Source organism: Streptopelia decaocto, assembly GCF_964273445.1.
Source record: "Streptopelia decaocto genome assembly, chromosome: 4".
Taxonomy (NCBI): domain Eukaryota; kingdom Metazoa; phylum Chordata; class Aves; order Columbiformes; family Columbidae; genus Streptopelia; species Streptopelia decaocto.
In genome coordinates, this window is record NC_138658.1 from 67966708 (window position 1) to 67994351 (window position 27644).

At 38.9% G+C, this 27644-nt stretch overlaps 1 protein-coding gene across 2 annotated transcripts in view; it reads right to left on the reverse strand.

Moving 5' to 3' along the window:
* The window catches only part of DOK7 (docking protein 7), a 117172-nt gene that overhangs the window by 67297 nt on the left and 22231 nt on the right, over positions 1–27644 (reverse strand). For both annotated transcript variants that reach the window (XM_082050743.1, XM_082050742.1), the window contains exons 6-8: positions 26960–27067; positions 23627–24501; positions 1362–1404 (exon numbers count right to left, since the gene is read on the reverse strand). In XM_082050743.1, coding sequence (XP_081906869.1) covers positions 1362–1404; positions 23627–24501; positions 26960–27067 — 1026 coding nt within the window. The remainder of the gene's footprint in view (positions 1–1361; positions 1405–23626; positions 24502–26959; positions 27068–27644) is intronic.

Here is a 27644-nt window from a genome sequence, read left to right on the forward strand (position 1 = left end):
TAAAAATCTATCCCGTATTTCTGCATTTCCAATTTGCTTAATGATAGGTTTTATTAAAACAACTAACTCCTTCATCTGTATGAATAGTCTGTATTAAGCCTTTTGTTGGGTATTGTTTTGCATCCACAAATAATTTGTCACTGAAATTAATGCAGAAATAATATTGTGCCCACCACACGCAGCTATAGACCCAAGTTCCCCTGCATTTACACACACTTTAATCATAAGTGCTCTAGTTTCCTTGGGTTGATTAGAGGACTAGAAACCTGAGTACCAGAAGGAAAGATAAAATTAGAGTTAATGATCCAATTTGTTCTTCTACTTAGACCTCTATAAATCAAGAGTAATTCCACTGACTCGAGTGGAATAACTAGGAACGAGATCTGCTAAATGCCTCTGGATTTTCTCCTGCTAAGACACACAAAGGAATAGAGTTACTTACGACCTTCTCCAGAGACACATCCTAATCCTAGGTATCTTACTGGATTTGTTCACACAAGTATCAATCAGCTATACTTCTTTACCTGTTTACTAAGATTTTTAAAAGAAATAAAGAAACCCAAGCACAAAGAGCTGTTCTATGTCTACTGGAAGCAAGCAACCTGAGAAATTTAATGGACCTACTGAATTATGAGGTAAACAGTTTATGAAATATAATGACATTTAAGATTCTAAACAACTTCTTTGCAGATATCTCTCAAACAAATAAGATGGAGACAACACACAAAACCAAACACTTACAGAATGTTACCTATGAAGTAAAATGATGATACGAGAGGTGCCAGATCTATTTGGCTACTTTAGACAGGGAACTGCAGATCACCAACATGTTCTACTGATTTACAATGCAAAGTGTTACCTTTGCCTAAATAATCTTTCCCAGCTAGGTACTCAGCTTCCTCCCTGCACTCATTTTGTTGGTCGATCATTAGTTCCACTGACATGAGAGAACCATCCTCATGTTGCCTCTGGTAAGAATACATTCCTGTGTTTTTGTGTTATTTAGAAAACTGTGTATGCACACTGAACATGTAAAACAAATTTCCCCTTGGTGTTACTATACCCTAAAAAAAAAACATTTTATTGACTTTCTTTAAAATATGTGAGTTTCTCTATACAGAAACTGACAAGTTTGAGCATCTTTAGATTACAAAAGGGAAAAACAAGTATGTTAATATTTGCAACTAAAGATACCACAGATTACAATGCATTTCATAATTGTCAGCAGCACAACCAACCACAAACAGGATGCATCTCAATATAGTCTTTAATTCTGCTTCCATAAACCTTCAGTTTCCCTCATCGCAATTTGGAACTTAAATATTATTCTTTAACAAAGCAAAAAACTTAATAGCTCCTACCTGGTAGAGCTGGTAAGACTCCAGACTGTAATACTGCTGTTCCCTAAAGAAAACAGAAAATTTTAGAATGAAAAATCTTCACAAGAAATAGAAACTTTACAAAAGAGAGGAAGAATGTCAGAGAAGTCACTTCACCACCACAAAAGCTTAACACGTGGTTTTAAAATCCAGGACACAACTGTGTTCAGACCTAAAGATGTTCAGAACATGCACAAGCTGCAAAACCTTCATGGACCTTAGCAAAGCCTCACTAACTTGGCCTTGGGTTCTTTGCAACAGCTGTAGCGGGCACCGTGAGGCTTAGCGCTATTGAATCAGTCAGGAATTAAACAGCAAAATGCAAGAAAATTTTATATTCAGAGGCAGATGATATCAAGTTGGAGTAACAGGATTAACATATGTAAATTAAGGCAATGCCTATATTTGCTTAAAATGGTAGGTGTTGTGAGCAGACCAAAGCCTGGTGTTCTTCTGACTCAGCTCCATAAAACCAACATATTTTATCCTAGACCTCACATGGAATTCAGACTGCCTACAAACCCCACCTGTCACATCAGGGTCTTTCTAGGAAAGCTTTGTGCCATCTCAGATGCTTCACATGACTCATACCATGGAGATACAAGGCCACATCAGGCCAGTCAGGCACAGAGAACCAGTGCCCATTGACACTTGACAGTAAGATGTTCCAAAACGTGCTTGCAGGCCAGGTTTCTCCCCAGTTATACCATCTATGTCACTCAAAACTGATCTGGAGGACACTCTGGCACTGTCAAAGAGATCACTTATATTTCTCTGACCTTGGTGAGACCAAGAATGCATCATCACGATCCATTCTTTTTGATAAATAAATGTGTCTTCTGGATTTTGAAGCTGAAAACACTATATACCTATTAGAGCTAAGCAATAACATTGTCCAATTCCAAAGCAATAAAATTCCATTTTATATAGCACCTGACAGTAATTTTCTTCACCTAAATTCACGGACTGGTTACCCCGATAACCCTGCATTTACTATGCTTTCTTATAAACTGGTGGTTTTCTGACACACTTGGGACTTACAGGCACTGCATTGACATCCCAAAATTGTTCAACAGAAAACAAAATAGATTATTTTTTCAATTCCTGCACAATATTTCCTTAAGACAAACATATGAAGACATAAAACTCACTACATTTGACTATCATAAAAACCTGTCAGAGTTATCAACTAAATCAAACTTCAATTAAAGTAGGAGGAAAGGTTTATTTTTGGTCTTAATGAACCTTGCAACAAACTAGAAAAATATTTGACAATATTACACTGATTCTGTGTCGGCCAATAAAATACATATTAAAAGAGCTTAATTGGAACAATTGGAGTAGGGGTGGTGTGTTTTGAAATCTGCAGCACAGAACAACTTTCAATGGTGAAATAACACAATATACAGGATGTTTCTGTCTGATCCCATTGCAAACAGAATCTACAGCTTCAATATTTACTTGAGCTTTTATGCCAGCTGAATATTTTAATACATAAGACACTGAATTTGAGCAGCTGCTTAGAGTAGAAGTAGCAACCAGAAGCACGGCAAATATTTCATTTCTAAAAAAGAAAAAAACACCCCACAGCATTTCAGAAAACAAGAGCATTTTATTAACTTAACCATAGTGGATGTTATTTGTTTCTATAGTTACTGTGCGCCGCCACAGGAGCTGCTGTTTCATTTGGGGAATACACAGATCAAGGACAGAGGACTTCAGAGTCCATTATTAACAATATTCTGCACATTTAGCGAATGATATTTTTCCATTACAATAGAACTCATATGATTTTTTTTGTTACTATTATTCACAGCAGACTTGATTAAGGCATTTTTCCTGGCCTGGTAACTTGTTAGGGATTTACTAATATAGAAAATGAATGCATAATTTCCCTGACTTTGGTTGTGTCTGTGGATACAAAGCAGATTATTCTGCCCATGAAGGTAGCATCTACTAGCTTACTTAATGCAATACTAGTGAGAAAAATCTCACAAACTTTCTGGCAACTTTTTTTGCTTTTAAACAAAGCTTTTTTTCCTTTTTTTTTTTTTTTTTTAATTTGTTGGGTATGGGGAAGGGGGGACCTAGTTCACAAAGTCAATCAAAAATTGCTTCAGGAAGGAAAAAGAAAATACCTTTATATTCCTCACCTTTTCCTCCAGATTCATTAACCTGCACAGCCTTGCCACCAACCAGGGCATAGGTTTGATGCATGACATGTTTTTTAATTCTCTTTCCATAAATGCATTACACATCAGAATATCCTAAATTATGGCAAAAACATGCATAGAAATAAAGCACAGAAAGACAAAAACCTAAAAGGAGATTGAAAGCTCTTTGAAGCAAGAATGGCATTTTGGTTCTTTGTATATGCATAATCTCCCAGAGAGGAGATTATCATCATTATACATGTTGCAAGCTACAGTAATGCAGAGAAACAAAGAATAAACTGAATATTTTGATAATGACTGTTTTTCTTCTCACCTTATAGCAAAGCTATTTGCAAAATAGCATACGCTCCTACTTGCTAAACAGCTCTGCCCCACTCTAAATTCAAGTCATAACTACTTGATTTACTTGCAAATTAAGTTTTGCTGTTTTCCCTCCTCCCAGTGTTGCACAAGTATAGCACTGCTGCAAGAATAAGGATTAAAAAATTGGCAATGACAAGTTGTTAAACATATTTCAGTTGAAGAATCTTTTTTTTTGTGATATGCTGCTAAAGGCAAGTTAAAATTGATCAGCAGGGCTTTCTGACCTTTGAATGTGAGTGAGAATGCAGATCATCATTTGCCTTTTGTTCTACACATCATACATGACGTGGAAATAACTGAAAATTAAAGAGGTCATTTTGTTAACATAGCTACACTTTGTTCAACAATAAAGTCTGATTTCATGCCTGGAACTCCTAGTTACTTTAATAAATAAATTCTAAAAAGTTTTCCATAAAAACGTACAAATTAGGTAAGATGAGAAAATTGATAAAGGCTATACAGACGATATCAAATAAATACACTTTCAAAGTCATTATTAGAAGATGAGATTATACTTGACAAAGAAAGTGCAAAAAGCAGACAGCAGCTAGATGTGTGAAATGATATCAGATGTGGGACACTGATAAAATATCATTGATATGACAGTGAAAGATAACAAATAACTAAATGAGTCAGATGTTATTAGATTTTAAAAAAGAGTCCGAGATAATAAAATAAAACCAAGTTTTTGTTATAAAGTGATTTTTCCAGACTATAACATTATTGTCTTCATTTCCATTTCAATGCATCATATTCTATTACTTCTGCAACTCTGAGGTCTCCTGCTGCAGTTCTTTTAAGAGAGAGGCTTCACTAACTTACAGCAACTACCACTAAGGCAACTTTGTAGAAAGAACAGTATCAGAGCCTTACAATAGATATATTTTTAATTCTACAAGACTCAGACCAAACAACCTTTTGTCTGTAGGATAAACTTTTTAAATTGTTATGGCATAATGTACAAACATAAATGCATGGGTTGCAAATGCAAAGTATAATACATATCTCAACCTACCATATGATTACACCAAAGATATGATATTCAGACAATAACTAACAAGGTGAGTATCTAAGTCCTGAGTATCTCATACCATTACTGATAAATATAAGTTAAATATCTCTCTAAGGTAGATTCTTTTATCTATGACCCAAGAGCTGGGTGCTGAAATACACGATGCCCGGTTGTTAGTTCCAACAACCTCACCACAACACCCACAGTAAACGGATACGTACCACTTGCGTATCACCCAGCATGAACTACATGTCCAGGGCTATTTTAACTCTGGTAGTGATCTGGCTGCTGCCAGATGACATTCATTTTTGATGTTGTGCTTTCAAATATCCTGGGTAGGGTTCAACGACAGATGTTAGGAGAACCCACTAGGTTGATATGCTGGATCATTATTCACAGATTAGCTCTGTTGCCCTAAACAGCTAAACAGAACCTAAGCCTTGGCATTTATTTCTGTCTGTGCAACCATCATAGTACACAATCCTTTTTACAGAAAAAAATGGGATTTTTTTCCCCCTTGTGTATCTTTTTGGTATCTTTCGTATATCTTTTTCTTTCCCCTCTTTTAAAATTTCATTTGATTTCAAAGTTTCGTTCGCTTTAAATTTCATTAAACACATGATTTACCAGATCAGTCCTCATTTAAAAAAAATTACCAGACACAAATACTGTCTGATACATAGAGCAATATGCCTATCTTTCTCTATATACTCAAATCACTTTCCATGGACTACATAACCAATTCTGCCTCACTGCTGCCAATGGGAGTTTTAGTCTTTGGACATGAGATCAGCCTCAAAGTCCAGATCTTCCAGTAGAAGCTCCAAAGGAAGGAGCAAAGGTTACTATACTGTGCAATGTCCTATTCTTTGAAGAAGTTTGCCAGATTCATAGTGAAAAGAAGCATCACAACTGCTTTGTAAGCTCATCACCGTGGTGTGAAAAAGGAGCCAGGACTTTACGTGTCAGATGGACAGAGGAAAACATGTAATTAAAAAAAAAAATAATAAAAATATATATATATTTTTTTGTTTGTTTCATATTTCTCCTCCTAAAAAGGAGGAAACCACACTTCCAAGAAAAAATATATCAGCTTCTGTAGATTGTAATGCTGAGCTGGACTCCATCATCACTGGCAAGAGGAATGAAATGCCATTTGCCTGATAACTGTCAACATTTCAGACACACCTCATCAGTCACAGCTTATGTCATTCCCTTTGTGTATCTTTAGAAATAAAGCTTTTCTTTCAGCTCATCTGCATTTGGTAGCTTTTTATAGCTCCATTATTCTGAACCTAGTTAGAGTTCTCAGTACAGGAAAGACATGGACCTGTCAGAGTGGACCACAGGAACGCCACAAAAATGAGGACAGGCTGGGAGAGTTGGGGTTGTTCAGCCTGGAAAAGAGAAGGCTCCAGGGACACCTTATTGTGGCATTTCAGTAGTTAAAAAGGAGCCTATAAGAAAGATGTGGACAGACTTTGTAGCAGGGCCTGTTACAACAGGACAAGGGGTCATGGCTTTAAACTAAAAGAGGGGAGATTCAGGCTAGACACGAGGAAGAAATTTTTTTTGCAATCGGGGTGGTAAAGTACTGGCACAGATTGCCCAGAGAGGTGTTATTAATAGATGCTCCATCCATGGAGAGATCCAAGTCCAAGCTGGACGGGGCTCTGACCTGATCTAGTTAAAGATGTCCCTACTCATGGCAGGGAGGTTGGACTAGATGAGCTTTAAAGTTCCCTTTCAGCCCAAAGCATTCTATGATTTTCAGGTGTCATTTCCTTTAGTCTAAGCACACATATGAAGCTTTGCCCCAGTCTGAGTCCTCCGACTGGAAGAAGAAAGGCTCAACAAGAATGAGGCTCCCAGATGCTTCTTGTTACAAAAGAGGAATTCATACTCAATAGCAATAGAAGCAACTATTTGCACTGTGAGCTTTTTATCCAGCACCAAAAATGTACTCATAAACAAAGAGGATAGATTGCAATATTGGTCAGTTGCTTAATTTTCATGGAGAACATGATCTAGATTTTTTTCTCCTCTTCCTTCCTTTGCTTTAAAGCTATCACGCAGCATAAAGACCATACAAAACATCTAGTTTTTCAAGAGAAAACCATCATCAAACCAAACCAAAATCATGACTCAAAATCCAGTGGGTGATCCCTGAAAAGTGGCAACTGCGAAGCAGACTTATTCTAACAATGAACAACCACTCTCGTGCCTGCTGTATATAGCTGATGGCCCTTCACCACACTCCCTCTGACTGCTCCATGGAGTTTATAAGTAAAAGGAGGCAGTAGATTACAGTTACATTATAGAGTTTATGACAATAGTATCTTGAACTGCCGGCAATTTCTCAAAGAAGCAAAGGACATAACAAGAAATTCTGAATTAAGACTTTGAAATTAGCATCACAAAAATAGAAAAGTGTCAATTGCTTTTACAAAATGGAAAATAAAAAGTCTTAAACTTATCTAAGATTTGCCAAACTTCGGACATTTCAGCAAAAAGAAACCAGTCTCTAATGAAACAGACAACGAAGGTACTTTCCTCATGAGTATTAAAAGACTACAACTTATTCTTGGAGCAAATCACCAGAAAAATTTAAAGCTGGAATGCTTAGGCTGCCACAGGGAAAAGAGAGTTCCCAGGAAAGGTCAACAAACAGTGACACACAGAGCAACCTTTAAAGGTCATCTGCTTTAATGGGCTGTTTCGCAATGCCCAGCAGTTGATCAGGTTCTGAACAAAAAATACAAAATTATTAAACTCTGTGATCTTTCCTAACAATGAATGCAATAGAAGCTCCTGTCCGCGACATGCTTCAGCTGCAGGGCTCCCACTTCAGCCGCAAGCTTCTGATTACTCAGCTTCATCTGGCTCAAGCCAACTGTCGGCTCACAGAAAGATCGCTGAAGTCACTTCAGAAACATCCCAGTTTGCTCAGCCAAGCCCAAACATCAGCTGTTCTCTGAAGCATGAAGCTGATGATTTCAGTGGCACTGGCAAGCTGTGCTGTGTCACACTAAAATACGTCTCCTAAAACCTGTGAGATAATCGCAGCTCAACTCATCTACAAGTTACAGGTATTTAAACAACAAGAGTATTGAATGAAGAATGAAAAGTATTGTTTCATTCTAGTGCAAATTTGTGTAACCATCTTCTCTCTCTCATGTTTTTACAGAGGAACTCTTCAGTTGTGATTTTGATTATGCTTCTGTTTAGAGGAGCCTTCTGCTTCTTGCTGTGGGCTTCCCAGCTGTCCACAGCCACAAGCGGTTTGTCACCCAATCAAGCCTATGACCATTGGCATCAAACTATGACCATTAGCTCCAAAAATGACACTCCTGCCATTTACCATACTCTGAAATTGTCCACTTAAGGGACAGAAAGATAAGCTGGGCTGAGCTCTCTGCCACAGAGTGCCAGTTTGACTGAAAGTGAGTTAATTTTCTTCATGTAGTTAGAAACTTTTCCATAGCTAGCACGGTCATTATTTGGACTTAGTTTGACAACAAGAGGTAACACCCCAGCACAGAGGTAATGTTTTTAATTGCTCTGGTCTGAGGGCAAAGGACATTCTGAGCTCTACCCACAGGTGTGAGGCATCAAGGAAGCGGGGGGCATGGGTGGGCCAGAGCTTAACTGACATCCAGATTGATCAATAAGAGTATTCCATCCCATTAGCATCATGCTTCATATTTAAGGACAGTTGGGATCTTCCAGTTGCTCTCTTACTTCTTGGCCTTTTTCACTCTTTTTTTTGGAGCCGGGGAGTGTTCTGTTCAGGGTGTTTAGTTCAGCCTTTTGCCATTTTGCAGAGGCCTCTGGGCCTTTCTGACTATTGTTTTCCTTTTTTCTCTCTTCAGGATCAGCTGTTCAGGACCAGGTGCTGCTTCCTGGGACTGGCTGCTCGGTGCGGATGGAGTTTGTGAGGAATTGCCTTGAATCACAGAATCACAGAATGTCAGGGATTGGAAGGGACCTCAAAAGATCATCCAGTCCAATCCCCCCACCGGAGCAGGAACACCCAGATGAGGTTACACAGGAAGGTGTCCAGGTGGGTTTGAATGTCTCCAGAGAAGGAGACTCCACAACCCCCCTGGGCAGCCTGTTCCAGTGTCTGTCACCCTCACTGAGAAGAAGTTTCTTCTCAAATTGGAACCTTTTGTGTTCCAGTTTGAATCCATTACCCCTTGTCCTATCATTGGTTGCCACCGAGAAGAGCCTGGCTCCATCCTCGTGACATTCACCCTTTATATATCTGTAAACATGAATGAGCTCACCCCTCAGTCTCCCCCAAGCTAAAGAGCCCCAGCTCCCTCAGACTTTCCTCATAAGGGAGATGCTCCATTCCCTTCATCATCTTTCTTGCCCTGTGCTGGACTCTCTCCAGCAGTTCTCTGTCCTTCTTGAACTGAGTATCTTTTATTTCTGTTTCATACATATATTTGCTAGTAGTGTATTAGTATTTTGTTATTTTACTAAACTGTGTTTATCTCAATCCAAGTTTCTCCCTTCCCTTTCTATTTCCTCCCCTATTTGGGGGAGGTGAGGAAGGGATGAGTGAGCAGCTACTGTGGTTGTTTTGCTAGCTCGGGTTAAACCACAACACACAGCCCTCATAAAAGCCAGTATCTGGATCCAGCTGCCCAGCTTCCACCCTGAGACAGAGGCCATCTCCAGCTGCCAGCCAGCACCAACAGCCCTGACATTCAGATGGCAGGAGTCTTGGTTGCAATGCTAAAGGCTCCAGTTGCAAGCTCTGCTACTGATAATGTATGGTCATGGGGAAGCTGACACAGCAACAAGGAACATGATTTGCTCTTGTCTTTTGCATTTCAAAGACAGACCTAGAATTACTACACACCAAAGAGTCACAATGGGAGTGTGCTGAACAACTGGACTGTAACACAGTTACGCGGTCACGTATCATTTTTTCCACAAGACATGCGCCTCATTTACTGCACGAGAGGGACACATGTGTGGGTAAAAGCAAGATGGCATGAGCAACTGTAAATCTGTCAATTCCTTAACAGCGAAGGGCTTAACTTTTCAACCTAAATAGCATCCTTTTCACATCACGCCATATCTCATTATGTATAAAAGTATTCAGACAGAATTCTAGAGGAAACAGCCATGCAATTCCATCCAACACATATAAAAATAACTGATGTAAACACCTCAGTGAAGTTTGTGTGTTTCCAGGCACTGCTACAAGTCAACCTCACATACTTCTAGGTTAGACAAAAAACATACTCAAGACCATGTACAGCTGCCCCAAAGCAAAAAACACTCAGGCCACTTCAGTGAATTTAACCATAAGACACCCAGCAGATTTTCTAGTTCAAGATAGCATTGTCACCTTTTCCAAGATGTTTTCACAGCAACATTACATTCCCTTTTCCCCTTTTCAGAGCCTTGTTCAGCCACGGTCCTGTTAATTAAACCACCTCTCCTAAGTTACGCACAGAAACCCCATCTGTAATGCTTAAGCAGAAGAGTCTGAACACAGATTTGTCCTGACTGTTGAAGCTTCAGCAGTGCGCCCACAGCATCGCTTTAACCACTCACATTTTCACAGGTGGACATGAGTGCTGTTATTGAACCTGCAGTTGAATAATAATGTACACAGTAGCTTCAGCCATGCAGAAAGACAAAATGTGTTTCTCTTTTAGAAGTGGCAAGGCCTTTACGAACAGATAGATGTTTATGAACAACGACAATCAACGTTAACTATAATAGGTTATATATTTGTATTCTTGTTAGAAGGACAGTAAAATTGCAGACATCTGTGCCTACAGCTCTATTTTAACACAAAAGGAATATATTTTCAAACTTAATTCAGTCCTGATAACTGGAGGAAAAACATCGTTCCTATTTATGCCAAAAAACTATTTTCCTTTTTCCCCCCCTTTTTTTCCCTTTTATTTATTTTTATTAATAGAGACTGGCACTTCTAAAGTCCTATGAAGTGCAATGGAAATGAAGTAATGTACACAAAATAAAAGAGACTTCTATTCCATGTATTCTGGTTTATATTCCAATTATTCCACTTTCCAACAGGGGGTAGCATTACATTGCTAAAAGAACATTTGGTATTCAAAATACACTCAGTTTCCCCACATCTGCTAGTCTGAGCTTCCTTGTGCAATAGATCTTTTAATTTCTACTCATTTCACCAACTGAAAACCACTCCAGGCAGAAGCTCCAGCAAAACTACCATACCACTGCAAATAAGCCTCAGATGGGGTCCAGACAGGTGTGAATAACAGCAGACTTGACTCTGCTGTGCAGATAATAAGAAATGTGGTGTCATCTTGCTCTTCTTGCTCAGCTTGTCAAAGAAACAGGAGAGGCAAGGAGCACACAGACTGGACGCAACAGCTCACATGATCCATTTCTTTTGTATTTTAGAGTTCACAAGACTAACCGTGACACCACTGAGCATCTCAGTACTGCAGAAATACCTGTGAAATTAGGAGGGCTTGACACATAGGAAGTGTTGTTCTAGATTTTCTTAGAATAGCACATACCAGTAGAAACAACAGGGTTGTGCCGCAGTAGGAATGTTAGCCCATTTCAAGATTTTAAATGTCAATACAAATGTACTGTTTAGCAGGAAGCTTGGAGAGACTGAAAAGAAATGAAAAGGATAGTAACTAACATATAGTTGTTCTCTTGATTAGCAAAGGGGTGATTTATGGCAAATTTACACCAGAAGAGACATGTGAGACAAAAGGTCCAAGAATCCTTCCATTTCTTGACACTGAGACATTCCTTCGCTGATTAGGAAAGGGGATGAGCTTCACCAACACGCATAAGAGATTTATACACCTTCCAATGAAAAATAGCTCTTATGCCGCTGTACTGAGAAGTATCCGAACTTATCATAACTATTCTTGTCAAAAACTTCCTGATTAACAGAAAATTCCACCAATAATACAAAATTGGGTAAAGTATCTCTTTTACTCAAGTTCTCTGCTTCCAATAAGACTTTAAATCCGAGTCACCTATTCATGAAGAAAAGGGATTTTTTTTCAAATAGTTTAACTACAACTCTACGGCTACAGTGACAAACAGTAAAGAAGGGCTCAAACGTGAAAATATTTCAAAAGCTAGCAAAGTGAAACCTCAGTTGTCATAGACAAATCAAACCTTCCTCCACAAATTCCTGGAGATGAAGGAAGTTTATGTTAAGCTGTAACTACCATTTTGAAGCGTTCGCCTAGGGACTGCCCTAAGAAAGGTCTGTTCCTTCTTCTACTTCCCCAAAGACTGTTCCTCACTGAGAGCTTAGCATGTGCTTGCACTAAAAATACACTTGGGCCTGTTTTGTAGCCGATGGAGCTATGCCAATTTACATTAGACCAGTTATTTGATTCCTTCCTTCCAGCCCATGCCACATAAAGACATAAAGAAAAGAATCCTTGTTATAACCTGAGCATCCTGCTCCACACAAAGTAAGAACTGGAGTGGGCTTAATTATAAGCCTATGAAGAATAAAAATGAAAGCCTTGCAATGTCATCTTCGTATTCATTTTTCTTCTTTTCCAACCTCACATTTACAGCTAAAGTTAGTCAAGTTGTCCCAGAAAAAAATTTATTAGCAAGATAATCAGTGATCATCATCAGAAAGAAATGGATGGAACTGAGACAAATAAGGGAGAGAAGGCTCAAAATAGTAAGATTAAGACAAGTGTTTTCCTTTATCCCCAACCCATCATTGAAATTATGGTTTGTCAAAGGTAATGAAACTATAATTAAGCTGCACAGCTTCAAAGGATACAGATACTTAACTATGCACAGGGGCTGCTCACAAGCTTCTCCTATACTGTAGAGCACTGCTAGAAATTATTAGTTATAATTATTTTTGTGGTTTTCCAGAGATTTCTATAGCAGTTATCTCCATAGCATGTGCATTCTGCTTGACTTGGTGTCTCAATAAATGAGATGAATCGGCAAACTTCATCTGGACATGTTTTCCTAGGGCTACACAGGATTCAAGTATAGAGTTACCAGCCCTGATATAGCCCACTTAACACTTCTCTGTCCTTGTAATAGACCAGATCTGGAAAAGGTTTATAGTTCCTTAATATTTTCCAGGCTCAAATTTCTTGTACATTCAAAATTGCTTCCAATCAGCATTGAATTAGCAGAGGATTCCACAGAATCCAGACTACTGCAGGGGATGTGGCTAGGGGAGAAGGAATACAGCCAGAGTTCATGTCCCACTGATTCCCAGCTGTTGAAACAGTCATTTCAGTTGATTGACAGCTGGCTGCTGCAGTATATACTGCGAATAGCCCAATATCCTCATGTGACAAGACTTAGGAGCACAAAGTCTACTTTAAAGTCCCTTTTCCATCTACTCTTTGGACTTGTGTGGGATTGCACTGCTTCAGAGAAAGTCTCAGGGACTGCTTTATTTCATCGACTCTGCTTTAGGAAAGGAAACATGGAAATGTATAAAGATAATGCCAAGGAAGACATGCAAGCAGCGTTTGCATGCAATAAAAGCACTTTACTGCAGCCTAGAATCCGTGGTATTCGCTCACCCCATCCTGGCTGTCATTTATCACACGGATCACATTAATAGTCACTTGTGTTGATCTTAATGTCCCCTTCCCACCTGAGGAAGCTCAATGTAACTTTTACACACACACACACAAATTCCATGTTGTCACAGACATACTAAAGCACCAAACTTCACCGGAGTGGACACAAGACAGCAAAGCAACAGTAGCTGCATATAACAGTTTTCCCCACGTGTGCTACACCCATGGCTTGAGTTACTCCATTAAGCAAGTCAGAGTCTTTCAAAGGACCCTTCAACAGTCAATACGTTACTACTCTAGTAAGGATGGCTAAGATGCAGGGAGGTCCCTCCCTCCACAATGTCATTTAAGAACAGAACAAAAAGGCTATACACAACTAGTAAAAAGTGGGGTTAAGAGTATTTTTTACACCAGAAAAAATATTAACTCCGTTGCTCAGGCACCGTAACTGTAAGGTTTCATTGGGATACTGAGGTTCTGAGCCAGAGTTCCTACAACTTGAGCTGAGTTTAGCCAGCACCAAACTCAACAGTAAATATCTGTTTAAGATGGGACAACTGACTAGCTGAAATACTTAATTGTAGATCCTCAGAGAAATCATTGCATTAAAAAAAAAAATATGCAAAATTAGATTTGATGCAATATTCCTCTCCATAATCATTTAAGAAAAGAACACATGAAGAAAACATAATACAATTATGTTGTGTTTCCTCTAAATGCTAAAAAAGTGCTCAACCCTCTTGCTAGTCCCATGCTTAGAACTGATTTTCAACTGCCATGTCCTCCGTTGTAGACTTTCTGAATCCACTGAGTATAAAGGTTCCTGCATTAGTAACTTCTTTCCAGTAGTTCTGCAGTTCTTGAAAGACACCATTCTTCAAGCTCCATTTCACACAGAAAAAAATTCTGTTGAAATGATGTATTCAGGGCTACTGTGATCTTTCTTTAAATGTAACATCTTTGAAGTATTTGTTTAAGTTATAAAAATTAGTGATAGACTTCCCAGCATTTAAAAAAAATAATTGTAGAGCAGCTGCTCCATCCTGGCAGGCTGATTTTCTTCTTTAGTATCTCTTATTAATGAGTTCCTTTTCTGTGCACAGTTCACTTGAAAGGCAAACAACTTTTTGTCTCTCTCGCTGCAGCCTGGAAAACATCACATTTAATAGAATCTTTAGCTCTTGGATAGAATCGTCCATATCCAAAGTACTGTAGAAACACCATCACACTGATCCTGACAATAGCCTTGGGAAGTAAACTTCATCCAGATACAACACAACTAGGTAGACTGAGGTAAGCTGGTCAGAGGCACAATAATAAAACCACAAGACAAAACTCTTTGGTCAGTCCAAATCTCAAACTTCTTACCTCCCTTGCACACCCTAGGATTCCCCTCTGATTCAAAGTGAGACATTGTCCAAAACACTGTCATTTGCACTTTGCCATCACAAATGCCTGCCCAGAAGTCTGCATGAAGACAAGGAGCTTTGCCACACAGCATAGGGGTTTGTAAGATGCACCAGGCCAGGCAGGGCAAAAACCACCAAAGCTTAGTATGAATTTCATCTGTGTTTTCTGAGGTCCAGAACAATCACCCCCATTCTTCCAGCCTCTGCAGTGTGGGCTTTTGCAGAATTGCCTTTCTTTTCTTCCCTAGACAAGGTAGACATTTCAGCAAACATTTCTCTACACATTTCAGCAGCAGGATTCATAACAGTGCACAATAAAGCAATACATAAAATCACAAGGTAACTTTAAAACAGTCAATCCTGAAAACTGTTTGGCAAGGTTTTCTATACCAGAGTGACTTACCCCCATTTTCTAACCCTCCTGCCTATGAGAACTATCTATTTTGTTCTGAACATATCAACATTTTCCAGTGATTCATATCTCAAATTAATTTCAGTGTATTTTTTTGTGAAGCAAGCAATAAATTTTCTCTTTGGCCATTTTCTTGCTAACAAATGCTGAAATCCCATTACCCATAAGAAGATGCCACTACCATATTATTAAACTTTACTAAGCCAACATTAGAAAACCTTATTTAATCTTTATGAAACAAGAAATACAATTTGTTATAGGGTTGCATAGTTATATTAGAAGAAATTGCCTGCATCACAACCTCTACACGACTGATACCGTAGGGACCTGATCTGATTACAAGTCCATATGAGATATTATCAGCCAGATGGACAGTATTTCCACAGATACCTTGAGCTAGTAAGTATGTTGGACATCTTGAGTTACCAAAACTAATCCCACTCATGTGCCTCATCATGGGTTGTGGACAAATTTAAGCACAGTTTGTGTCCTTTTGTTGGAACATATTTCATCCTTCTAATTTGCCTACTGCCAGTTTTAAGTGGCTCTGTCAAAAACGGTTGGTAGGAAAGGTCACATCCCTACTGAGCATCTGTTTTCAGTCCTCTCATCTACTCACAATGAGCTGCTGTCAACCCCCAGACATCCCATCCAAATGATTGCTATCCTACTGACACTCACCAGTTCCTTTTGAGCCACACAATAACTTTAATATCCCTGACTGCTAATCAAAACAGAATATTGTCTGTGTAGCCTTCTTCAATCCATGATCTTAAAAATATGTTGGTAGACATTACAAACATTTTGCAGAAATGCAAGTCAAGGAGTTGAGCTTTTTATAATGTAACTTTGTTTATAATCTTGCAGGAGATGAATCACATCTAGGAATCTTAATCCAGGGCTGCCACTTACATTGTTTGCTTCCCTCTGCGTTCAGCTCAATGTAATCCCTGCTTTCCTAATCTCTTTTTGAGGTTTCTTCCTCTGCAGCTGAGTTCTACTTTCTCTCTTTAGGAAAACTGCTAACACTTTATAGGACTCTGTAGATTTTTTACGGAAATAAATTATTTCTATTTAGAAAAAAGGACATGAAAAAACCTTCCATTTTCCCATTTGGGACACATTCCAAGCAATCTGATGAGTGTCTCTACAACTGGATCAAACTCAAGACCACCACAAACCCTATATTCCAAGGGAGGGGATTTTTTTTAACAGCTTTTGTTGTCAGACTCCTCCTCATTCTAAACATTTCTTTCTTTCTCTTCAGAAAAGCTATTGCTCCCAACAGAGGAAAAAGTAGCCATCAGTTGTTGTAATAATAAAAGTGCTATTATCCAGCTTGATTTTATATAGGGGAGGAAATAGATTTTCCCGTTTGTTCATTCTGATGGGTCAAAAATGCCAATATCATGGTTTATCAATATCTTCACTGGTTCTCTGACAGAAAAGCAATCCAGCAACTTTTCCAGTTAGTACAGAAGAATTAATTCTGCTGAGCTACGTTGTCTGTATTCCGTCATGTAGGAAACTTCTCTCTTCTCATTATTAATTCATTTCACTTACCAGTGCTTCTATGACAGGCACTTCTTTTCCCATTACAGACCATAGGCTATCCCATCCCAAGAAGTGCTGAGAGCTTAATTCTTATTCTGAATTCAGATCAGAACCTTTAGTCCTAGCACAAACACTGTGGGGCTTCTTTCACAATAGACAGAGACTATCTTCAGCATTGTTTTTTAGATAAGAGGTAAGGCAGCCTCCTACGATGCCTAAAGCAAGTCAGATCTGCACAGTCCTGGGGAGGCTGGGTTGTCCTGTATTTTACTGTGGTATCTCAAACCCAAAGTCATACCCATGAAGTGACCTCCTCCAAGCAAAGCTTTGGGAGAGCTGGGTCACTTCTATGAGCCCTTACCAGCAACAGCAAAGTAAGATCTTTCCTTGATTATTTAGGAGTGAAGCCTATTACCAAGAAGCATTATAATATTGTGCAAAATAGCAGCAGTGAAACAAGAAGAAAAAAATTTCAAATCATTTTAAAAATAAAATCTTCCTTCCCCTGTGAAGTGCTGATAAGCAACATCTCACCACGGTGTGTAAGCAGATTGAACAGCACCTTAGGAAGAGGACAGGAGTTAACACCGACAGACTTGGGGTCCTGGCCAAAACTACAAAAAGGGAAACAAAACAAATCAAGCTCTAAGCCTGACACTATAGCCACTAATGCCCCTTTATTCTGACAGTTTCGACTGGAGAACACATCTTTGTTTTGCACAGTGGTGTGTGCTTTGGTCAGCACATCCAGCTCCAGAAACTACTGCATTTCATTGTCATGAACGGTCATGGATTTCTTTAATTTCTGAAAGATTTTGAGGCAAAACTAGTGGTTGTCTTTGAATCTGTGAAAAGCCCCCCAAATAAGATGACCTTACTGTAAACATTTCAGAGCCTTTTACAAAAACTGTAACGTAAATAAAACTCCAGATTGCCAAACCAGTATCCCGTGCAGTCACCTCATTTAATGGTGATACATGTTATGGAAGATGCACCTCACTGCAGCTTAATGTATCACAGTCAGGATTTAAATTTAAAAAGTTAAAAACCAACCAACCAACCAAACAAACAAACAAAAAACAAAACCACCACACAATTGGAATTAAATTTTAAAATAAGAAAGCACAAATGCAAGTTTTCCAATTCATGCCAAAGGCCAACAATACCCTGATGACTGGCTTCCAGATTCCTTTGAGGGGGATACTGCTCCTGTTACGGTTTTGACAAGGTGCATATTACTTATCTGCCCAGAGCTCTGAGATTAGAGCAGAAATAGAAACAATGCTGTAGGAGATGACAAATGCATCCTTCTCAACTGAGAATTTAGACAGCCCATAGCTTTTCTGAAGGTGGGAGAAGCATCAAATGTTACATCACACACCAATAATGTGAAAAAAAGAGACATAAAAGGTGTGTAATTGCTAATAATCATGTTCATATACTTTCAGAGGGAAATAAACACACTACAAGATAAACACATCAGGTGTTCAGTCTCACGGGGAAAGAGGTAATGGCTCCAACAGAATAAAAATAGCTACGTTAAATTTGTATTTAACAATATATTGTGACTTCTTTAGTGTCTATTTTAATGCTACACTAGAAAAGTACCTGATTAAAAGCCAAAAAAAAAAAAAAAACATTTTCAGCTACATGGATGTGGCAATGTAGTCTACAGCCACTATTTCTTGAGTCTCACTGCATCAATTCATACCTTACAGGCTCTCTCTCTACCACTTTCAAAAGCAGCACCTACAATTAAATCAGACACACCAGCTAAATCCAGGGTTAAGTGATTTGTACAGGATTTGGAAGACTGAGGCTGTATTCCCAACCCAGCTACAGGCTGCTCATCACCCTGGTTAAATCAGTTCAGGCAAGACCACAAAACAGACTTCTGTGCAAGACGTTCTGTAGAGTTCAAGCCCCTTCTCTGAGGACACATTGGCCTTGCTTCTCTCTAGGCTTGTCTCCCCCTGGTCTACAACACGCAATGGAAACACAGATATTCATAGCATCTCTAGATCTCTTAGATCTAGATCTAAGGTTGCATGTGATTAACAACCCTGTAGGGACATGATGCTGTATGATCAAATATACTGAGTAAAGTGCCTGCTCAGGGATCACAGCACAGATACACACATGCCTTCTCTTAAAGTTACAATGCAAAATAAAGCAGTTTCTACAGAACAGACCAAAACAGGTAAATTTCTTATCAGCTAATCAAAGCACCTCCCCACTTAAACTGAGATCCACCTCCCCCCAAGGCAGGTACAAGATGTCCCTTCAGCGTGTAGGGAAGGGTCCTTGGCTGCTCAGAGCGGTGGATCCTGCCACCTGGCAAAACCCTTAAACTCTTTTGTGCATCCTGACCACAGCATTCCCGTATTTCCGCTTCCTACAGATATGCTGGGGGATTCAAAGTTTGAGGCACATAGTTACTGTGGTAGCAGGAACTGTATAAATACCTCACAGAGGATTTTGGTAGATGGGCTCCTGATTTGGGACCATTGTCTCCACAGAGGTTTTGGTATTTTTAAACGATCAGCTAAAATAGGTGGCTGAACACCAAATCAGGATTGATGATAACAGCCACATACAAACTGACACTTTCTCTTCTCCTCTATCATGGCTAGTTAACTACCGAAGCAGAAATCAAGCCAATATTTCTACATCCATAAGAACTCCCACTGACATAAATATGAGTTTATGGTGAGCTAGAAATACATAAAAGTCATTCCTACTAATGGGCACATTTCGAGCTGTCAACAGTGATTTGAGGATAACTAAGTAGTGTGAACAGACAGCCATAATCATTCCATATTAATTCAACTTGCAAGAAGGTGAAGGTCAGGGGTCAAAAAGCAAAGCAAAACTAAAACCAGTACATGTCAGATGGAAAAGGACGAAAACAGTTGGAAAATACTTTTATTGTTCAGACTTCTAAGAAAATTTACAAACAATGGTGGTGTAAAAAAAAAGGACACCCTATAAAAAAGGTTGACATCATTTCTCAAACTATAGCATCAAATGAAGTTACAAAGCAACACATATACAGTGAAATTCTATTTGTCAAATTAGTGTTAGCTAAGTAGTTGTAATACGTAAAGTCCAATAAGAAGTCTCTACAGCTTAGTCAGAAATCCCATAACAATCCAATATTCTGAGCTTAAAATAAACTTACAATACATAAAGAATTAATCTCTGCAATCATCTATAGCACTGAAATCACCTAAGCAAAAATTACATAGCAAAGGCACACCTTGTGAAGTTTGTAAAGGACATCTTGAGCACACTACAGTAACAAACAACAGAAAGCAAAACACCCTGCATGCTTCCTTATTCATCCCCAGCGTCTAATATGAAATACAATATAGAAATAATAGAAGCAATATTTAGTGACTTTCATCATGCTGGTTCTGTTCTTCATCCAGAGTGAAACAGAAAGGCTTCCTTGCCCTATTTTCTGCTTGAACCTTGGCATGTTCCCAAGCTACGTTCTCCCTGTGTTTGTCATCATCCTGGTCATTAGGGGAGCAGATGGTTCTTAACCAAGTCCATCCCCATCACAAACACCACCAGGCCTCCCAAACATATAGGTCTTCATCCTGCAACCTGTCCCCAACTCTCCACATGCTGAACTCCAACACACATAGGCAACGTGCCCAAATCTAATCTTGATTTTTCGAAGTTTATGTACAGTGCAGAAAAAAACCAAATCCTTATATACTTTTTTACCATCATAGACTTTCCTCTATTCAGGTCACTCACTCACTTTAAATAGTAGGCATTTAAAAACCATCAACACAATTTAATTAACAGCTTAACTTGAAATTGCAAAGGCACTCCAAACACTGGCACACTAAAGCCTTTTGAACATGAATCCGAGTAAATGTGAAAACCTGGTGTCTTCATTAATCCATAAATCAACTCCTCCTGGCCCTAACTGCATCTTAAACATATTCCCTGTGCTCTGAACAGACTAAGAATTATTCTTTTATTTACAGCATATGGATTTGTGCTTCCACTGAAGCCAAAGAAAAGCCAAAGACTGTGTCCATTAAATACTGCCAAAATAACTCATCTTGACAATTCAGGACAATGTGTCGAGAGGTTATTTTTTTCTTTCAAAATTAAAAACAAACTCATGAATCATTCCAATTAATGAGTCTTCTTCCCCAATTGCTTACAAATGAGTAGAATAAAAAAAGATAAGCAGATATGCCTATCTCATGCTAAAACCAGAGCTGGTAAGAGGGCTGAACCAGTGTTTCTCTCACCAAATTTGTTTAAATATTGACAATTCCTGACATTCTTGCCAACTGGTATTATTAGGGCAACTAGAAATGCTATGAAACCTGACAGTACTTCACAATAAATATATGGTTGTATACATTGTTGGGGTCAACAGGTAGTTAAAGAAGAAGTGACATAATTTAGGCTGTAATGCCTTTGAGGATATGCAATGGAATACTCAATTTCAGCTTCCTGTCTGCCACAGATGCCCAGGGTAAATTTTGATAAATTCATGTCTAAACTGACAACTTAGATGAACCAGAAACATTTAGACCATGTGGCAGTTGCACATTCCCCTGAGATCTGGAGCCTTCAATGGGGCAGTTGATGGCTCTTTTAGCACCTTTTGTTCCCCACTGTGCCTGTCCCCACATACACACCTAAGGTGGTACCAAGGTGCTGACAGTCACATCCTCCCCTACCCCGGGGCAGGGTGACTTCACCTCCACCAGCTGGTAGGACAGGAGTGGTGGGACCCTCGGTCAATTGACAGAGTCATTAGCAGAGGAGGTGCCCAGAGTAGCTGCAAAGCTTCTGGACCATGTTGTAATGCCCACAGCCAGATCTGACCAGACTATAAAAACAGGGTTCCCACCAAAGGCCCTTTTTGGAGTGGTCTTCTCAGAGCAGCAAGTCTGTGAAATGGAGCCCTCTCCTTAGACTGGGATGCCATCTAAGGAGACTTCCCGGGATTGAGAGCGCCTCACCTCCTCCTTTGGGTGAGTGGTTATTTACTGGATATATCCTTGAATGAGTCCCTGCTTAACAAGGCAAGAGTGAGTCCTTGCCTAACCCAGGTGAGTGATTATTTCTTGTGGGTACCCCAGAGCTAGTGGCCTCTAGTTTTGTTTCTTGTGAGTGTGTGCATGCATGCTGTGGATCCTCATTATTCTTATTTTGCTGTACCCCAATAATCTCCTCAACTGATATCCAAGCCTGTGTTTTATGTTATCGGAGTGCTCACTAATTGTATAAACCTTGATTCTGGTCGGTTTATTGGCTGCACTTTTCCGACCAGATTAAAGTCTGGTTTGGAACTTGTTGTTCACCTAACACTGACTTTGTGGTGCCTCCATGACAGACCACGTGAGCTAATGGTACCTTCACAAGTTCTTGCCTAGAAAGAAAGAAAGAACACTAATCCTACTGATGAGTGTAAATACAACCTTCTCTCACACCAGCATCTCTCCTACATGACAAAGTACTGCCCAAGGTATTGTTACAGAGGCTACAAAAGCACCTCAGGCAGACATCATTTTCTAGTCTTCAGACACATAAAGGCAGCCAGTGATGCAAATCCATGAAATATCACATGAGAAAAAAAATAATCCCTCAAGTTTATAATATTCTAATTTTTCTTTCCTAACTTACTATACACTCAAGCCCTTTTCATAGCAGTGATTTATGGAATCCCACATGCTCAATTAAAATGTACACACTCCAATGGTGATACTCAATTCCTCAAACAAAAGTCTTTCTTGCTGAATCCCTACTTCACATATTCCCTAATCTGAGCACTCTCTCTAACCTCCCAGCCTTTCAACAGCTCACCAACACAAACAGCTTTATTTTCTTCAAGTTTAGCAAGCACATTCATCAAAAAATCTTCTCCAGAGTAGGTAAAAACAGAAATATTTTCTCCGTGCAAAGTACAATTAATATTATAGTTTACTGCCATTAAAAAAGCCAATAATTTAGCAGTCATAGTAACACATACTGGCAAATGTGTTTAGAAAGGCATATGAATCTCCATGCTTCAGGTTTTAAGTCTTTATGTGACTGGTGATCAATTTTTTTTTCCTGCAAATATACTGTCCTGGTAGTACACCACTAATGAGCTTTTGTACACCTCCTCTAAAATATATGTCACAGGCCAATTCTAAATGTAATACTGGATTAGTTGATCTGCTATGGATTGCCATTCTAACTTGACTATCTTGTCTTTGCCCAGTGAGAAGCTTCACTAATCTGGCTTCTAGTGCAAGACATGCTCAAACTACAATTACAAAGAAAAGAGAAATATCAATAAAATAAAAAAAATGTACTGTGGTCACCTAAAGAGCAGCACATGGCATTTGGCCTCCTTTCTTCTTTTGAAATACCATCAGTAAGACAGATCAACATCCTTCATCCTAAATTACTATTATATGACACATTCAGCCCTCTCCTATGCCTGTAAAGCTTCCGTCTTTGTCACTGTAAGCCACACATACACACCCAAAATCAAAACTGACCGATTTAAAAGTAACAATTGATGGCCTATTCTGTTCAGTGTTTTCTTCATCAGGCACAGATTGAGGAAATCATGTGCTAATCCTTTCAATTTGAGCATAAACGACACAAAAGCTATTACCTGTTCAAATTATAAAGGAAACAAGAGTACTTATGGCTTGCAACTTAAGTCGTTTTAAATTAATCATGCTCTATTTCATAAGGCTTGTTAGCATCTGCTCAGTGTTAGGTATTTACCTTTAGTCCACCACAGATTGGACAAGCTGAAAAAAGAGCTCTTGTCATCCCAAGGTGGGGGCTACATGTCTCATAGGGCTCAGCTGAGGCCCCACTAGGTGGTGACAACTCACTACTTTTGGAGTGTGACACCTCTCCTTGTGGTTTTGTGTCTGACCACCTCGAGACAAAATCCACATATGTCTCATCACTTGAGTCCTTGCTGCTTTCTGTGAGTAAGGATGAAGGCCTCTCTCTGTCCTGGCTGTGCCCAGGTACCCTCCGTGCTTCCAAATGTGGTCGTAGCAGTTTTGGGTCACTAGTACCTTGAGGTGACGGGCCCTGGTCCTTGGGTAGTGTGGAATCCGTGCTCTTGGGTTGCACATCTTTAGAAGCTGCCTGTAACAAACTCCTGGGTATGTCGTAAATATGTCTGAGAGAGCTGGGAACCTGATACTCTGATCCCGCACCTCTCTGGGGCTCACTGTGAGGACAAGTACATAAATTCTGATCCGAAGGAAAGTTCAGTGGCAAGCTTAGCAAGGATCCAAACTCATCCCCATGGCAAATATCCAAGCTCCCAGCATAGGAAGAGAAGCTTCCAGAGTAGGAAGAGTGACTACCAGTAGCTATTCCACTGTCAGAAGAACTCTGACGACCTATTTCCTGGAGCTGTCTGGATCGGAGGGGCTTTGGAGGCAGCTTAGTGGTGCCACGTGCCCCTTCTGGAAGGGACTTTTCTTCCCCAAGATGAATGCCCTTGGCAGCTGCCAGTCCGTGACTCTCTTGAGAAGTGCTGGCTGAAGACTGTTCGGGCCAAATTGTCAATCTGCTCCCAACGCTAACATCCGAGTGGCTGGTATCTGACGATGAGCTTGAAAGACTTCTATCATCTCCTAGAAAAAAAAGAAAACGTATCAACCTGTGTTTCAAACGCAATTGACAGACTGAAGCATGGCAAGTACGTACTAACAGAAAGGACCCTGAGATTCCATCTGCTTTTTATAGGGGGAACTTCTGTCAGAACGCCAGAATTCCTGCCATAATTCCTGTTAATTCCCATGGGAAAAATAAAATGCAAATAGTATGTTACCTTGCCATAACCCTACCGCATTGTGGAACCTAACACATTCAGGGCTAAATTTTTAGAGTTTATGCACCAAGTTCTCCCCTTTTCAGCCAAATTTTACTTCCGTACAGTTAATCAGTTTTATTTCAGGCACTCCTATCTTATATCACAAGAAACAGTCACAAAGTCCCGTGCTCAAAATACCTGAGGATGCTCTGAAGAAAACCTTGTTACTGTAACCCAAAGACTTTTTTTCTCTATTTAAATCTTATCTGAATGACAAAGTGAACGTCAAAGAAACTGCAAAAATAAAAATCAAACTTAAGACTGTCCTGTTCTCTCCTATGAATTTTCCTACATTGTATTTCTTCATAATATCCATACGAAAATGCAACCATACATCACTGTAATAAACAAAAATTAGAATTCTACCATTAGAAAAATGTTTACATATCTATATACAAAAAGATCTTCCACGATTCATTTATGCACATATTGCAAGGTTGGTTTTTTTTTCCTCACTGAAACCTGCAAGGACACTTTTGCAGGTAACTTCTGCTATCCAATACAAAAGGTGGAAAAAAAATTAAACATTGGCATGAAAGGGCATAAGGACAAGACGCAACCATCATAGAAACACAAACAAACAAACAAACAAAATCTTTCTTGCAGCAGCACACACACCTTCCTTCTTAATAAAACTCATGTGCAAACAAAAGCTGAAAGCAGGATCATTTTGTAGGTATTAATTTTAATTAATTGTATTACTTTTAAACCTTGGACAATAAGTTACCAGATGGGGTAGAAAGAGGAAGGGTCCACTGCAAATTGTGACCTGAGCTTCTGGTGTTAATCAGCTCTTTCTGTTCTCAGGTGTTGAGGGAAAAATTTCTAACAATTCTGCTGCTCTTCATGGAGTAATGCTTTATATAGACTATCATAAAATAGTAACGTTTATCCCATGAAATCAAATCCTTTCTTTTCCCCCAGTGTCTATTGCATGACATTGGCTTGTGACTCCTGACATTAAATTATACAGCTGTCTAGATGGAAGGAATAAATTACAAAAATATTAATGTAGTTCTCAGTAACATGGCCAGAAGAAGAAATATACTTGTTAAATAAAAGTTATTTTGCTTACAAAAACATCTATTTTTATTTAAAAAAATAAGATTGTTGAATTTTTTTTTTAAATCACCTCTCTTAGACAAATATTTCAGGCACTTTAGGACTCTGGAAGGGAAGCCCTCCCACAGTCCTGAAGAAAATACTCTAACTATGTAGAGCTACATGTTCCCCAAGGCAGTGGCAGAACCTGCATCTCCAGATGCAGGCAAATGTCCTCCCACCAAATCTACAGGACAGTTTTATCACTATAATATTTCTGATAAAGACAAATATTAATTTTCCTATGCAAAACTCAAATAACAGAAAAGGAAAATCATACTCTAGGATTCCTCATTCTCTGAGGATTACAACATTCTTAGGATAATAAGGTCATAAATTCAAGTAATCTCAAGCACAGAAAGTGTACGAACCCACACTTAGTCACAAACCACATTACTCAGCGGCATCAAGACTGAAGTAGCCATGGACATACAAAGAAGCATACAGTAAGTTCTTGAGGATCTTCACAGGATCATTTTTAGGCTTGTAGGCTTTAGAGTAAAGAGCAAAGCAGCTTTTTGAGGATCTAACTTCTGTTATTAAACAATTCAAATGTCAGCTGAGGGCATAGGTCTTTTTACAAATCCAATGGTAGACACCAATTCTACTTTGATATAGAAACAACTCCAGAAGGCACATGCCCAGATACCACCACAAAGCAAGAATAATAACACTTGAACTAAAAGCACAGGAGTCCTAGGTTTTACTACAAAAATCTGCTGTGAGCCTGATGTGTGAACTGTTCAAGTCAGTTCATTTCATAGGCTGGAGTCAAGTACTTCAGCAGATATCAAACTTAACGCAGACAGTTCTTCAGAAGTTGCAAATTCACAAATTCATTAGGATGCAACACACTAAAGGATTTTCCTGTGCTAATAATGTTTGTTCCAAAACTCACTCTGCTCAGCTGAAAAACTTCAATCAACATCAGGGGACTTTAGCCAATGCTGTTAAAGAACAGTCGCACAAGCAGCAGCAACCAAATCAAATATCTCGACCATTTCTTTCTTATTTTTCTTTTAAGCTCATCATCTTATAATTATATACATATGTTCATTTCTTATGCCTGGAAAGGAATGAACACCATTTATCTTTGTTTAATTAAACATATTTCTTACCTCCACTGCCCTGACGACTTGTATGGGACAGCAAGCTCAAGCGCTTTTCTAATTGCAAAGCTTCATGAGCCAATCTTTCTTCTGAATAGGCTGGATTTGTACTTGGATCTTTAAAAAGAAATAGAAAATAAATAAATAAAAAATAAAAAGTGTGGAAAATATATAAAAAGAAGGAAAAAATCCACCACATTCTTACGTTAGATACTCTGGTCTTATGTTTAATTTTCTACTACAGAAGAAGAAAAACTCTCACTGGGAGTTTTGTCATTGAGAAAGACCAAATTTTTCATCCTAAAAATTTACCAATCTACATCATAAACGCAGACTCTTAGTAATTAAATTATCTGATCCCTTCCAATACAGATCATCTGTTTATAACGACATGGGTTTCAAGTTCGATGTTCAGAAGGTCATTAAGTCAGAGGTGAAACAAGCAACCTGGTAGCTGTCTTCATGTTAATGGTTGGACTCAATGATCTTAAACGTCTTTTCCGACCTAAGTGATTCTATGATTCTATGTTTATTACAAGACAAGTTAGAATGGTAAAAATCACTCCTATAAATGTACTGTCAGGGATTTTCCACATACATTTTAGTGAGTTTGCCTTTCCAGATGAAATTACTCCACCGAAGAAGGCTCCTTCTATTCCAATTGAAAGACCAAAAATTATATGGAACATGGAAG